At 42.6% G+C, this 16803-nt stretch overlaps 1 protein-coding gene across 3 annotated transcripts in view; it reads right to left on the bottom strand.

Annotated features, from left to right (window-relative positions):
• EML4 (EMAP like 4) overlaps positions 1-16118 on the bottom strand; it is a 162493-nt gene extending 146375 nt beyond the window's left edge. For all 3 annotated transcript variants that reach the window (XM_035111226.3, XM_088666741.1, XM_088666742.1), the window contains exon 1: positions 15713-16118. In XM_035111226.3, coding sequence (XP_034967117.3) covers positions 15713-15737 — 25 coding nt within the window. In that variant the 5' untranslated portion in view covers positions 15738-16118. The remainder of the gene's footprint in view (positions 1-15712) is intronic.
• Positions 16119-16803: the final 685 nt, after the last annotated feature.

Raw genomic sequence — 16803 nt, 5'->3', positions numbered from 1 at the left:
TCCATCTACACCTCATTAGCAGTCTAAGAAATTTTCTCCCAACTGCCACAAAGCTACGGCCATCGCCTTCTGCCTTGGAAATACATTACTGAGGGTCAGGCCTGGGCAAAGCACCTGGACAGGTGACATTGACAGCTCCCGATTCTCCCTACAACAGGATGATGATGAAGAAGAAGAGTTTGGACTTGATATCCCGCCTTTCACTTCCCTTTAAGGAATCTCAAAGCGGCTAACAATCTCCTTTCCCTTCCTCCCCCACAACAAACACTCTGTGAGGTGAGTGAGGCTGAGACACTTCAGAGAAGTGTGACTAGCCCAAGGTCACCCAGCAGCTGCATGTGGAGGAATAGGGACGTGAACTTGGTTCACCAGATTACGAGTCCACCGCTCTTAACCACTTTTCTTCCTAGGGGATAGATTCTGCTTGTTAAATTGAAATGTAAGTGCCACTGAGGCTTTGCAATATATTAAATGTATTAAATCAATTAGATCTGTTAAAGGAGATTAAAGCATTAAATGCTTTAGAAATAAAATGCAGTTACCCGCCTTGCCACACATATCCCAAGCATCCACAGTAGAAAGCAAAGGCATGACAAATTTAATGGATCCAGTTATTGTGCTCATCACACCACCCAACTAAAAAGAAAGTGTTATTTCACAGATACTGCAGTTGTCTACCCTTTGTGTGTTTCAACAATGCAATGCTTCGTTCCAAAGAGCGGCGTGCAGGGGGTGGGAGTGGAGAGTACTGCCTGCAGTTGAGTTGCCATGAAACCCTCCCCTCAAAAAACATCAATAAGAGAGTGTACATGCATGTGCTTGTGTGTATATGTGAGTGATAGATGCTATTCGCTTCTCCTCTCATGTAGCAGTGTCACCACTTGACATTCCTTCTGGTGTTCCCATGGCCTAGAGTTCACCTCCTAAAAAATGAAAAAAGCCATTTAACATGTAACTAGGGCACACTGCTCTAGTCTGAAACAGAGACAAAGCCTATTACCACTGAAGTTTGTCAGCGTACATGGCAGAAACAGACACTTCAGTAGTTACCAATTTCACTTCAAAATACTGAACTGCAGAGGCAGCAGCTAGAAATGGCCTGGATTTTAAATTCTACATGAAAGCAAATACAATAATTCCAACCTGGGTGGCGTTGTTGTTTTTTAATCTCTTTTAACTATTTTATTATGCTAGCTTGATGAATTTTTAAATTGTCAGCAGCCCCATGTAGATATTTGAATATTTTAATTGTTGACATAACCCTTTCAGCTAGGGGCACGTTAAAAATTTATTTTGAATGTGTTTAAATAGCTAATAAAAGTTTTCATACAGATGTTCAGGAGCAAACCCACTGTAGAAGTGCGCTCAGAACATTTTAGGCTAAAGCAGAATTTTCTCTCCAGATCTAGCCAAGAAGAAACCTGCTCTTCCATATTTGTTTAAGTCACAAAGCTGAATTCCTTCTTGTAGCAATTTTTCAAGAATTTTAAAAAACAAACTTGTTTATTTCTTTAAAAATGGAATAAAGCAGTAATACATTTGAACATATACAGTGCTGCAGAAGGCATAGTGAGAGTGGAGAAGAGAATCCTAGTTGAAGAATAATGGAAGGGACAAATAAGAAAAGAGAATTGGCATTTGATATGGAATGAGCATAGTAGAAAAACCTCTATCAACTCCCATTTTCAGGTTAATCCATATAAAGCTACATAACGTCTTTACCTCAAACAGAGTTGTCTTACAGGGTCCTAGTCTGCCAAGACATAACTAATGTAAGAAATTTCCAACTAGGCAATCATCTTTTTTTTAAAAAAAAAAAAAAAAGGGAAAAGTAACACCAATTCATTTTCACACATTCTGGCACAAGCGCATGCCAAATATATTCTACTGCTGAAAACTCACTTCATTAACAAAAAAACAAAAAAGCTAACCGCTGTTGGCATTCTTATACAGAGCACATTCGCAGAATATCTGCATAAGCAAAGTCACGGTGTCCTTATTAACAGGAATCGCTTCAACTCCGGGAGTGGGGTGGAGTGACTAATCTAAGGAAGTCTGGGGAGTTTCATACGAAATGCTAGTTTCTAGCAATTACATACTGCAAGAAAAGATAATTAGGTAGTCTTGCAAAATGTTACTGCTTTGCTTGAAAATATCTGGTTTGTATCACCTGGAACAAAACACTATTAGGAAGCACACCGTATTTTTTTAAAACAACGACAACAACAACAACAACCCCAGAGTGGCTCTACATAAACTAGTGTCACAAGTACGGAGGATTGATAGATAGAGGAGCGGCCAATTAGTGGACATCCTATATTCTTTGAAAGAGCCATTTCCCTCATAAGGAAATGATACAAGATGTGAGTTCCTGTTCTTTTTTCCTTCTTAGTGACTAGCTGTTCACTAGGCTTACTCGCCTGAGTTATGCGAGTGCAGCTTGAAGTGCAGAGTGTTTGAGGATGGGGACATTCACCGGGAAAACAAAATGCTTCTTTACAAAGCTATTGTACTACCAACCTTACGGTATGCTGGTGAAACATGGACCACTTATAAACGCCATCTCCAATGCCTTGAAAGATTCAATCAACGGTGTCTCAAAAAAATTTCACACATCACTTGGGAAGACAGGCGAACTAATGCCAGTGTTCTCCAATTGGAGAACAGCATTTATCAAAGGTGTCATGGACTTTGAAGACGCTTGAACTCAGGATGCAAGGGACGAAAGGGAAAAACGTGCTAAGAGGAAGGCACATTTGGAAAATCCTCATCATGATCAACTCCAGCCCTATGTCCCTACTGTGGAAGAACGTGTGGATCCAGAATTGGCCTCCGCAATCACTTACATAGTTACTGTTAAAACAGTGTTCATGGAAAGCAAACTTACTCAGCTACGAGTGATCGTCAAAGCAGAAGAACACTAGGCTTACTGAAATCAGCCCAGCCATCTTGTTCTTGACCAAGTAAATTACATATTCCAAATAAGTTCCTGAAAATGCAGCAGTATTAAAAACCACTTCTACACTTTCCTCCAATTTAAAAAATTATATGCTCTCAAACTCATTTCCGTTTTCACCGCGAGCAACGGGGGAAAAAACATTTTACAAGGTGCTAGGTGTGTCTACACAGCCTAAAGCAGCTGCACTAATTTAAATGTGGGAAAACTACAAAGATTCAATTTACGTAAGATACATCATCAAGTTTAAACAAGACAGGTAAATGGTTTTATTACCCATGTTACTTAATGTAAGAGTGGGGAAAGCTCTAAACAAATTATGTTGCATTCAGGCAGATGTTTACAGCTGGCATTGGCAATGCAAGGGGATATTTCTCTTCTTGAAAAATTGAAGCTATCCACATGTTGACAGAAACTATATAGCTTTGAATTGTAAATTTTCCTACAGGCCCCCTGGTGATTTTTTTTGTTTTAAAAATGGCCCATAGCTCCCAAACATCTGAAGCCCAGGCTCCAGTGGTCAGATTCATGCCCCTATACAGTGGTACCTCTACTTACGAATTTAATGCGTTCCGAACACACATTTGTAAGTCGAAAAAAAATGTAAGTCGAATCCCATAGGAATGCATTGGGAGAAAAATTCGTAAGTCGAAGCAACCCTATCTAAAAATTCATAAGTAGAAAAAATCCTATCTAAACCGCATCCAAGATGGCGGACGGAGCTCCATTTGTAAGTAGAAAAATTCGTAGGTAGAGTTATTTGTAAGTAGAGGTACCACTGTATATGTCATCTCAGCATAACCAGCGCTTTTTTTCTAGAAAAAGAGGTGCTGGAACTCACAATGAACTCTTGTCCTCTTATAATGGCAATGGTGCCCACTTGAGAGGTGCTGGAACCGAGTTCCAGCTGAAAAAAAGCCCTGAGCATATAACATTACCCGAATAAGTTTCCTTCATTCCAAATGTCACAAACCAGGAGGAGGAATCACCACCAGTTGAAAAAAAAATGTATCTCAGGGGCATGTTTCAATACTGTTCAATTCCACCATGATGCTCATTAAGTGTTCAACTCCAGAATGCACTCAAACAAATTATAATGGCCATTGATGAGATAGAACCCCCAGGCTTATGGAGCAAATGTTACCAAGATTGTTGGAGACTCAGATGTTTTCAAGCTAAAAGCAGAAATACTGGAAGTGACAGGTAGCATGTATATCCTAAGGAAAACTAGTAACAAGTCTCTTCTACAACTACATGTAGATGTTAACTGCAGCAACTGTTTCGGCAGTTGCGTGACACAGCAACCTTGCTTTATACTAAAAAAAAAATGTCAGGATCTGGCCAGTGCTTATCTAGAGATGACCTTGGAACCCCACATATGCTTCTTTCAGTTCTGCGCAAGAAAGGCTGACTATAAACACAAGTAACAAATTTGCAAAACATTTTACTGAAAAATGACCCTGCCCTTAGGCAAAGTGGATGTTCTGACCCCTTTCAACCTTGTGACAGTCTCATGTCATCCCACAGTTTCTCTACTGCCTTGAAATCCATATTCAGTGCATAGTTCATTTGTTTTTAAAGGGCTGTATTCAGCTCCAAACAGAAAGAAATAAATAAAAATGGCTAGCAGTTCAGGGCTCCTTAAACTAAGGTTCTCAGTGACAAGAAAACCCCATTTCATTCCAAAATCTGTAAGAACCCTTGTAGTTAAAGGTTCATAGTGGGGGGGGGTCAGAATATTACTTGGCTCAACTCTCTTTCTTTGGAATTTTGTCTCTAGATATATATATTATAAGGGAGCAGAAAAGTTACATATTCTATATGACATGCATTACCTTATCTTTGCATTGGAAAAATAAAAGGGTACAGACAAATTAAGGCATGAATACTTAAGAACTGTTTTCCCTTAAGGCAAGTGGTTTCATAGAATTTGCCCAAGGAGTCAGAAAGACACTGTGTATCTCCCCCTAAAATATGGCACAAGAGCATTACCCTTTGAGATTACAGCCTTCCACACCCATGGAATGGCTTACAAGAATGGTTGCGTGTCGATGATCCGTCACCCGCATGGAGTAAATTAAACACAACCGGACACGTGATTTTAGGTTAATGGGTAAATTAAGGCCACAACTTTATTTACAGACAGAAAGCACATTTAAATGCAAATAGAGAAATCTGCACTCTTCTACGACATCCTTTCTAGGTGCTCGACAAATACTTAAATTTGTTCTCTCATACACATCCGCATGTCCTTACTCAGAAGGATGGATAAATCCATCCAAAAAGTTATCCCCTTCAAGGTAAGCCAGATTTTTGTGCTTAATGTACTTGACAGCGTTCCTTCAACCAACAAGCTCCCATGTTCCCAGGACATAGTTGAAAGCCTGCCAATTTAGCTGGATGCACTAGAAAGGCTCACATAATTCCAAGTTGTTAAAATAATATTGTAGGTAGTATTTTAAATAAGGACAAAGAGTGCATGGGTCACAAGCCCAGGACTGAGCAGGCAGAAACTCTTAAGGAAATATTGAGCACTCTAAATAAATAAATAAACAAATAAATAAATAAAGACTTCATTCTTTTCTTTATCGGTTAACACACACATAACCCATGATGCGAAGACCCCCATTAACAAGCTTTTAATCATGAGTTTAAAAGACTAGGAGATCATTCCCTTCATGTCAAATGACCTCCCCACTGAGATGCATCTCATCCAAATTCTTTCAAACACCCATTCAAAAACCACACATTTCACCAACTCTTTGCAGTTGTCTTGGGCTGTATTGTTTTTTTTATTTACTATGACTCGACAACCAAATTTTTCGACTTACAAATGGAGCAAATGGCCGCGCGCTTACGAATGTCTCAACATCCAAAAGGAAACCGTGGCGGTTTTAGATAGGGATTTTTCGACTTACGAATTTTTAGATAGGGTTGCTTCGACTTATGATTTTTTCCATTTCCAATGCATTCCTATGGGAAATCGCGTTTCCAATGGCGCTTTTCGACTTATGGATTTTTCGACCTACGAAGGTGCCTTCGGAACGGATTACATTCGTAAGTCGAGGTACCACTGTATATACTTTTCTGATGCAACACCAATGCAAATTTCCTAAGGCCACACCATGCATTCACAGAGAAGGTTAAGATTTGAACCCAGCTCTCTCAAGCTCAAAGTCCAATTTACTAAGCCCTGGCCCACAGCAGTACAACACATTTTGCTAAAGGGGTCACAAGCAGTTTTCGGTCACAATAGTGCCAAGACATTCTCATTCTTACACCACAATATTTCCGCAAAGCGGTTACAAAAATGGGCATAAGTTACAGAGTTGGTTAAGATTCCATGAAAGAGAATAAATAAATGGCATCAGCTGTGAAAGCTAGCTTGCAACATATGCATTTATACCCTCCCTCTAGCACTCTAAGACTTCAGCACTTTCCCACGGCTTACATACAATTCTTTACTTCTAATCTCAAGCACAATTTTTCAGCAATTATCTGTAGAAATGGATTTGTTTGATCTCACAAGTTTCCACTAGAAAGTCCAAATTCAGAGGACAGCTGTGTCAAATATTTCAAACTGCAAGAGGCGTGTTAGGAAGGTATTTCTGCCTGCACTGTCGGGGCACCATCTGCAATAATGTTTTTGACATCCAGATAACAATGACAGGAGGAATTATTAATGAGGCAACTGGCTCTGCAAAAAGGCTTACTTCACTGGGAAAACACATGCTCACAATAGCTGTGACAATTTATTCTCAGCTAGCTAATTAGCTTGAAGAATTTACAGCTTTCCCAGCAAGGTATTTAAGCAAATGCACTTACACAAGATTCCCAAAGTGTTAAGAAAACATGGAAGCCCATACAATTACCATACTATTAGCAGGTACCAGATAGGCATAAGTAAGTTACACAACAATAAATTGAAACTGAATGCATAAAAAGATAGAAGGAAGGACCTATAGTGCTGCAAGAAAAGAATGCTCATACAGGTCCCATGTGCAGATGCATGCCTGGCTTATGAAGCCCTTACGTTAGCTAGGTTCAAAATTTCTGTGAGGGAGGTTTCTACATACAGACGGAACTATCCAATCACAGCTCAGGTTTTTCCCTGGGCACGATTCTTCCGCATTCGGGCATCTGCCCATTAGGGAGAGAGAGAGAGCATTGTTAGTATGTGGTAAGCTTCCAGTCAAAGTACAGTCGTACCTCGAAAGTCGAACAGAATCCGTTCCATAAGTCCCTTCAACTTCTGAAACGTTTGACTTCCAAAGCGTGGCTTCTGATTGGCTGCAGGCCAAAGCTCCTGCAGCCAAACTGAAGCTGTGGAAGTCCTGTCGGACATTCGGCTTACAAAAGAACGTTCATAAAGTGGAACACTCACTTCTGGTTTTCAATCAGGAGCCAAAACGTACGAGTTCCTGGGCATTCGAGAACCAAGGTATGACTGTAACTGCTATCAGGAGATGGAGGAAGAGAAGGAACTGGAATCATCCTTGATGCACCAATAGAAATACAGTACAGTGGTACCTCTACTTACGAATAACTCTACTTACGAATGTTTCTACTTACGAATGGAGCTCCATCCGCCATCTTGGATGCGGTTTAGATAGGATTTTTTCTACTTACGTATTTTTAGATAGGATTTTTTCTACTTACGAATTTTTTCTCCCAATGCATTCCTATGGGATTCGACTTACAAAAAATTTCTACTTACAAATGTGCGTTTGGAACGCATTGAATTCGTAAGTAGAGGTACCACTGTATTTAGTTGTAAGTGCTGCAGATATCAAAGGGCTAGGATCGTTCCCAAGTGTATTGCACAATACTTCCCCCAACATTTTTAGCAATAAGTTTCGGTAGATTCAACGGAGGTTTCAAACACGACTGGTACAGGATAGTGGCTAACAGACTGTACGGTGACTAATTAATAGTAAAAGCTCACTGCGTGTTCTTGAGCCAGTCCCCTAACCCACCACAAAGAGCTATTGAAAGAATAAAATGGGGTGCAGGGAGCTGTATGATGCCATCCGATCCTTGGAAGAAGGGCAGGAGGAAAATACAAACAAATAATAACAATAATAATAGCATGCAGATGTGGAAAAACAAAACATTCCAATCATTAGCTATTTATAGGGAGCTTTAGTTATACAGTATAAACATCTGCAATGCCCATGTGCCAGATCTTAACCTAGAACACAGCTTTGGACAGTCTGAACAGTTCGTAGGTTAGTCAAAATAAACCCCCAACAACGCTGTCCTTTAATAGATTGTGAAGACGATTCTCTCCACCACTTTGGCCAATTCTTTAAGTGGCTCTTACCAGTAGTGGTGACAGCAATATACCTCTCCATTATTGCCTGGCAGCAGAGTGAGGGTAAGAATCATTGTTCTCATTCCATTGTAGCTTGTCTACATGGTGACATACAAGTCAGATCAGAGCAAGGCCATTGCTTCCTGCATTCACAGCACCATGAAGTGCAGTTGTTAATGTTGCCCGGACTACCAACAGGTGATGAAGCAAGGAAGGGCCCGTTTCTTAAAACAGTTTGTCCTCAGAAAAAGCTTCTGCGATGAGAAAATTTTCATTTTAGAAAATTTGGCTTAGGCCAGAAGATTTTAAAAATCAAATACAACTCAGAAATGAGCACACTGAAAGAAGAGATCTGTGTTAATCGCAAGGACAAGACATGATCTGATGCTTGGGCACATGTTGGCTCTCTTTACAGCAACAAGCACCAACAGCACAATTAGAAATGGAATAAATACTCACACAAGCAATAAGGTCTAAAAAATCATTTCCATACAAGAACAAGTAACTCCTCAGCGGTGATTTTATAACCTTGAATAAGCATATTCTGCCTATGTGTGTGTGTGTGTGTTTAAAATGAATTTTCCTTAGGCATACAGTACTAGGAAGGTAGGAGGTCGGCATTTAAAGGGTTGACCAAATACTATTGCTCTTTGATATGCTGATCAACCTCAACATTGGAATAAAGATGCTCATAAATATTAACTATCATCTTTGCATGAGTCACCCACAGGCAAATACATTCTTTTAAAGAAAAAGGAATGGAGCCATTATAATTTCATTCTACGTACTTTCTTGATCACAGGGTTCAAAATGCCCAGGAAAATTATTTGAGACTGGATGGAATAACAGGCAGGGAGCCAGATTTAAGCAGCATACTGCTAATTATGGTTCACCGATTTGGTTCAGGCAGATGCCCCAACTGCCAGAATAAACATTTTAAAACCTAGAGGGTTAGGCTCACGCTCAAGATCATTTCAATAAGTAACATTTTCCAGAAAACCCAACATGAAAGTGTTATGGGTTTTAGTGTAGGGCTGTAGAACTGAATTTATACATTGTGATGTTATATGTACCTTGGACAAAGAGGGAGTATTTTGAAATTTATTTCCCCCTCATCATAGCTTTTAATACAGTACATGTGTACACATGTTTTCCTTCCGGAAGATTGTAAAGAAACTCCTTTTTGGAGGAATATTCACTTTTTACCTATTAACTGTATTTTATGGGTTTATCTGTTAGCACGTTTTCATCCCATCTTTCTTCTTAAAGACTTCAAAGCAGCTAGCAAGCTTAACCAAAGCTTTCTATACAAGGAATGTCTATACAATACAAACAAACAATCAAAGACTGTTAATGGTATAGCAGCCATCCAATCTTCCCTGGAGAGCAAGTTCCAAATCCTTTACAGTGGTACCTTGGTTCCCAAACTTAATCCGTTCCAGAAGTCCGTTCCAAAACCAAGGCGCGTTTTCCCATAGAAGGTAATGCAAAACGGATTAATCCATTCCAGACTTTTAAAAACAACCCCTAAAACAGCTATTTAACATGAATTTTACTATCTAACAAAACCATTGATCCATAAAATGAAAGCAATAATCTATGTACTGTACAGTGGTGCCTCGCTTAATGAATGCCCTGCTTAACAAAATTTCCGCTTAACGAAATGTTTTTTCTAGTGGAGGTTGCCTCGCTAGACGAATTCGTTTTATGAAAAATTCGTCTAGCGAATCGCGGTTTCCCATAGGAATGCATTGAAATTCAATTAATGTGTTCCTATGGGCAAAATAAAAATAAAAAAAATCAATGCATTCCTATGGGATTCGCTAGACGAATTTTTCGTATAAGAAAAGACCCGTGGAACGAATTAAATTTGTCTAGCGAGGCACCACTGTACTATAAAATAAGACAGTAATGTAGATGATAAAAAAAAAACTTACCTGCACAGATAGGTCATTGTTTGGATTGGGGGCTTTTATCCATTTCCAGTGTCACACAATCAATCAGTAGGGTTCCAGTCACAAAAACAAGTCACAAAAACGAAGTCACAGTCTCATAAAACGAAGAACAAGTCACAGTCACACACACACAAAAACAAATCACACAAACAAAACCGCAATATTTTTTTATAGCAAAAACAAAAGCACCAAATAGCACCTCAGAACACTGCAATCAGAAACAGAAGGCTTCAATTACAATGGGGGGGAATGCAAATTAGCAGCGCAACAGCCAAAACAGAAGGAAGGAGGCTTTAATTACGATGCCAGGGGGGGCGCAAATTAGCAGCGCAACAGTCAAAATGGAAGCTCAAGAGCACGTTAGACTTCCGAAGCAAAGTTCGCAAACCGGAACACCGACTTCTGGGTTTGCAGCGTTCGATTTCCAAGTTGTTCAGAACTACGGTAAGCTGTTCGAAAACCAAGGTACCACTGTATATGAAATGTGACTACTTTATTGCCTTATTGAAGATACTTTGCAGCACCACTTAGAAGCTGTCTCTCATTTTGGGTGCTGCTTCCTTCCCAGACCCCTCACTTCCAAAGGTAGCTACATCTGAACATGTATCATGTCCACCCAAGGACAAAGAAGAGCTCAGAAGCACCCTTTAAAGTAACAAATCTAGAAGAATGCCATTTCATTCAGCACAAATTTAAATACCGGTAGGAAGGGCCACAGCTCAGCAGGAAATGACCTGTTTTGTGTACATAAGGTTCCAAATTCAATCCTCAACGTTTCCAGGTAGGGCTAAAAGACTTCTGCCTAATACCCTGGAGAGCCACTGCATAGACAATATCTACGTAACTAGACGGATCAGTCGTCTGTCTCAGTATAAAGATTCAGTATCAGCAGAAATACCTTCCTATCATGTCTCACAAGGTAACCGGTACATAACACACAACTTGCATGCATTTAACATTTAACAGCTTTATCCACTTGGTTGTTGGCCACCCGCAACTGCACTAATTAAACGCATGTAAGGCACAGAGCTTAAAAGTTCTTTCCACACTGGGTTTTCATGCAGGGGCAGTTTTGGGGTGGTTCTGGCTATATGCAATTCCAGCTTTACGCACAATCCCCAGAACCTAACCCCCACTCAAGTTGCAAGTCATCTGTATTAATTACCCATTCTTCGCCTTAAGACCCCAGAGCAGCCTACAACAATTAAACCACAATGTTAAAAATAGTTAATGTTAATAATGGAACCATTTAACTTGTATATCATCCAAAACATGGAACTGATAACTTATCACGTGGTTAAAGCACCTTGCCCAAGAATAGAACACAGGGAGACTAGCCAAAAATTCTCCAATATGGTGGCAAGTTTTAAACTAAAAAGGAGTTTTAATGGCTCTCTTTTATTCATCTTTAGCCTACCTAGGTTCTCCATTTGAAAGGGACAGGTAATAAATGCAGTCACTATAATTGGGGTCACCATGTATGGTAAACTAGGATTATCATCTTAATATTGCAGGTGGGGAAGTGTGATTTGCCTAATCCCACCCTGTGAGTTTACAGCTGGCATGGGATTTCAACAGGGGAGAGGAGCCTTTCTGGCTCTCAGGACACCCCAGCCACTTCAGAACACTCTTGGTGCTTGAGAAGGAAAGCAGAGTCTGCAAGACACATGAGAATCTGTTCAACTGCTGATTCTGTATTCCTAATTTAGGAAGATAAACCTTCCTGGGTTTGTCTTCCTAGACTGGGACTTAGTATACACACTGGGGGTGGTTCGGCAGAACATTCACTCAAGTTCCTGAACTTAATTCACTACTGCCAAGAGTAGAAGCTTGGGGAGGAAATGGGAAGGAAGCAATTCTACAGAATCACAACACACCAGTAAAGCAATCACATAATTGGTCCAGAATTTAAAAGTCTGGCTTCTCAAAAGACTTTGACTTAGTGATGCTCTACCCCTCTTCCCCCTACCCCATTAATAAATAATAATAATAACAATAACAGGCAACTGACCCTACAAAATGCATAAACGCAACCTAAGGCAGCAGTCCTAAAAAGCATGGCATGCATTTAATTATGTCCCATTACACTCAGTGGCACCTACTTCTACAGGTAAATGCTTGGGACTGCGTTGCACACGCTGACCTCAAGCAGGCCTACTTCATAATGAAGGCATATATCCATGTCTGGACAGTAACACTTCAGACTGCATGCAGAAACATGGCATTTTACTGAAAAGAGCAGTAGTCTGACACCCGGCATACAATATTTTGTTTGTTTGTTTGTTTGAATTTTGTTTGAACACAAGGACTTTTGTGTGTGTATGAAGGAGTGTTAACTTGTAAACTCAGAGTACACTCAGTTATGCCTTGCTAAAATACTGAGTCCATACCATTAACTACGGCTAGCTATGCATGTCTCCAGTTTCAACAGGACTACATGTCACATCTAAGGTCATGTCCCTTAAGATCAGGAGGTGGTCGGTGCTCTTTCTGTATGCCCAATGCCAACATGTGTATCTCTATTCTTGGGACCTTGCCAAGTAAAAAAAGAACAAGCTATATTTGTGACCAATTCTTACATAAAAAGATAAGCTGATTTATGAAATGCAGCCCTGTGAAGATTAAAACTGATCACATGGTTGGAAATTGAGGAGGGAAAGAAAAGGCGAAATTCTGCATGGGCATTCCAACGTTATGCAGGCTTCTCTGGAACTATGGAACTATCTTCCTATGAACGCCACTGCAATATTTTTGCCCTGATCAAGAGTTATTAGTAGCTTATAATTAGTAGCTTATTAGAAGGTATAAAAACAGAAGGGGAGGTCAAGCAGAAGCTCCCTGGTGACTGGTCAAGTTGGCTGACACTGATGTGAGCTGGAGTTCAACAACATTGGGGGGGGCACAGACTCCTCATCCCTGGATTATAATTCAAAAAGCAGAAATGTTCCAAGAAAGGTTGCACTTCTGCAAATACAAAACCCGAAGGACTAGAGGCTGAAGTGAGAAGCATGAGGAAGCTACAGTCTGCAGACTTAGATTCTATTCTATTTCCACCCACTTCCCCTAGGCCTGCTCAGAGACCCAAGTCATGATATTTGCCAGACAAATGGTCTAAGGAGTGGAGTTCCTCAGAGAATGAAAAAATAAAGTGTTCTTTAATGGCAGGGGGTCATTGCTGAGATTTAACCCTGCATTAATTCTGACCTCTTGCTCAGTTGTAAAAGGCAATGTACAGTACATAAATGTGGGTATGCACTCGTTCCTCCTAGTCAGATAATTTTAAAGTGTTAGTAGCTGCTCCAGATCTGTTTGGAATGGAGGCAGAGAGATAGGAAGGCCTTGCTTACATGTCACATTATCCAAATAGTTAATGTTTAAGTATGACATAACACAAATAAGAAGTGTGGTAGTACACGCTGCTCAAACATCACTGCTTTATTTCACCCTGTAGAGAGCAAAAAACCGCAAGCCTTGGTTTCTCGTGCTTTATGAACACGGGCTCATGGTTTGCTTCTCTCCAAAGCATCAGCTACAGTTTATTTTCTGCTTGTGGTTTGAGGAGAAATATTGACTGGTTAAATGTAAAGTATGGCATGATGTTCAAACACAGCCAATGAGATACTCATGGGCACGACTCAAGAAACATCCACAATGATTGTATCTAAATTCTGGTTGCCAGTTCGAGCTGCTGGGAGTTTATTCCATCTTTCACAAAAAACATCTGAAGAACTGCAAGAGACTAAAACAATTTGGCCCCACAGCAATATGGAAAGATGAAAATACGTATCACAGGAAACAACTTTTGTACAATACACTTCATTCTCCAGCAAACTACTGTCCGCACACAGTCAGTTAAACAAGTTCTTTCCTCAGGCATCTATTTCAGAGATAAAGCAGCTTTTACAGTGGCAAATTATGTCATGTGGTCAGGTCACTCTCAGTTCCTTACAATGCGGAAGGAAGATTTAAGGAGCAACATGGGCAGGAAAGGGAGGCTGAAGCCTTTCTCATCCAGCCTACATTTTCCCACCCAAAAGCATTTCTCTCCCATCAAGGCTCCATAATCAGAGGTGAACTCCAAGCAGCAGCAAGAACTGTAGAGATTCCAAGGAAGGAGTGCAAAGCATGGGCTGGAAAAGGGGTGTGATGTTACAGCTCACACTGCCCTTTTACCCCAGGCATGTCCAAAGTCCATTTTGGGGCTTAATCTGGCCCACAGGGCAGTTTAATCCGGCCCCTGTGGCAGTTTATTTCCTGGGGTAAAATCCCTTAAAAAGCTCAACAATTTCAATCCTAAAAAAAATGTCGGCCCTCATGCATGTTCACTTCATCAAATCTGGCCCTCTTTGAAAAAAGTTTGGACACCCCTGTTTTACCCCATCCCACATTAAAGGCCATTGGAAGCACAGCCCCCACTTTAAAGAAAATCAGCCCACATTGGGTCACACTAAGCATCACATCTACTTGCATCCTAAACCTTTTTCAGAAAGGCCATTGGTGGGCTGGGAAAACAGCAAAGACGTGTGGGGCCCTAGACAAAAGTGAAAACACTATTTAGCTTCACTGCCTAAGGGCAAATAACAGGTTCATCCACATTAACTCCCATGCCATAATCTCCAACCCTATGCACACGCCAAGCAGTGCAAGTACTGGATGCACAGGAAAGCAGGTGCATCAGCCAATTAAACCTCTGAGAAAAGAAGAGCAGAGAGAGATAAGCACACTGTACACCTCAACCAAGGATTTAGTTTCGTTCTCCAGGCAGTATTTTACTCCATATTGTGACGGGTGGTGTTTGTTTTTGGTTTTTTTTGCAAACGAGCAAAAGATACAGGCTCGGCAACAGCGTGAGGTCGCACCCCACGTTTTTCCCTTTAAACGCCCATTTGCAACCCAATGATAACGAGATCTAGACCATGCATGTCTCCCAGCGCTTTCCTTAAGACTGGGTGGGGGGTACGCGAGGGGGATGGGAGAACAAGATTTCTGTCTTCTTCGTCGACACCCCCTCCCCACACCCCTCCTGCATCTCTCCCCACACTTCAGTCAAGGGAGGGAAAGCGGCCCCGTCCTTCGCAAGGCAAACCAAAAGACTGACACGGATGCGTTTCCCTCCGATGCCCGTCGCAGGAGGCAAGAAAAGAAGGGTTTTTGCTGGGCAGTTCGGGAGGAGGAGGAGGAGGTATTAGGGGACGAGCAAGCGACGGCGAGAAGAAAGATGCGAACTGCATCAAGGTAACTGCACGTCAACCCTCCAGGAGAGAGGGGTGGAATCACAGTACTGTAAAAGATCACAGTAAAAGATCAAGGAGAAGAAGTGCGGTGCGTTTTCCTCCTTATGCACACACGAAAAATCCCGGGCAGGGGGGCGGGGAGTCCATGCCCGCCTCCCTCCCTGCTTCGACCGAGGCACCCCCGCCCGAGGGGGCACCGTGGCACCTCTCTCCCTGCTCACCCTTCGAGGGGCAACCAGGCGCCCCAACTTACCCAAACTGCCGGCGAAACCGTCCATCTTGGGCGCAGAGGAGCCCCGCGCGGAGCCGCTGTCGTCGCTTGGGAAGAGGAGGCGGGCGGAGTGAGGGAGCAGCTCATTCACCGTCGCGGCGGCTGGTGGCGGCGGCGGCAGCAGCAGCAGCGGCAGCTACTCCCTGGGTGCCTGGGGCATGAGCAGCTCGCCTCGCTTGCCCTGCCTGCCTGCCCGCCTGCCGGCTGGGCTCTCTCCCAATGCGCGGCGCTGCTTAGCGCGGCGGTTGTCGGGCCACCCGCCGCTCCTGCTCCCCAGGCAGCTGGGCAAGGGCGACGCGCGGCCGGTACCCGCTCGCCTACCCGCCTGCGCGCCCGCTCGTTCCTGCCCTCGCAGCAGCTGCTGCCGCTCTCAGGCCCGCCCCGCAGCAGCCCTCTTTGCTTTCGCGCTTCCGACTCCGCCCCACTTGGCAGCCGGGGCTTCCCCTCCAGCGATGGTGGCGCTGCGCACGCCGCGCGGGGGTGGGGGAGGGGAGGGAGGACGCGAGGAGGAGGGGGAGGGTCCGGGGCGGGAGAGCGGGCAGCAGCGCGAGACCGAGCGGAGGCTGGAGAGCGGCGCGCCGGGCTGAGGTTTTGCGCGCGCGTGCGCCAAGACCGGGTTCCGTGGCCCCAACCGGCAAATGGGCCCGCGGTCTGTCTTACTACAGGTTGAATTGAGTCGAGTAGTGCATATGTCGCAAGCAAGCAAGCGCACGCCAGACCATTAAGTTGCAGCCTCGGTGCATGTGCGCACTGTGAAGTTGCTGCTGCCTCGTCTTCTGATGGGTGTACAATCGGTCTTTGACTCTCTTGCTAAGGAATAAGTTGGTTTGGGGGCAAGGCGTAGGATAGCGCAGCTGTATGTGGGAAAGAAGCCCATTGGCCTCAGGCTCACGTTTGTTTGTTTGTTTGTTGCATATATAAGCCACCTTTTTCTCCAAGGAGCTCAAATGTGCAGGCACCCTTCTGAGCAATTTCTGTGAAATTAGCCAGACTAAAATGGAAAACGCCTGAAATTTATTTATATGGTGTCATCTATGTCTTTCTTTCTTTCTTTCTTTCGTTGGCGATCTGAG

This window comes from Zootoca vivipara, chromosome 3, assembly GCF_965207765.1.
Source record: "Zootoca vivipara chromosome 3, rZooViv2.hap1.1, whole genome shotgun sequence".
Classification (NCBI taxonomy): Eukaryota; Metazoa; Chordata; class Lepidosauria; order Squamata; family Lacertidae; genus Zootoca; species Zootoca vivipara.
The sequence above is the reverse complement of the archived record's forward strand: the minus strand, read 5'-3'. Positions and strand labels throughout refer to the sequence as shown.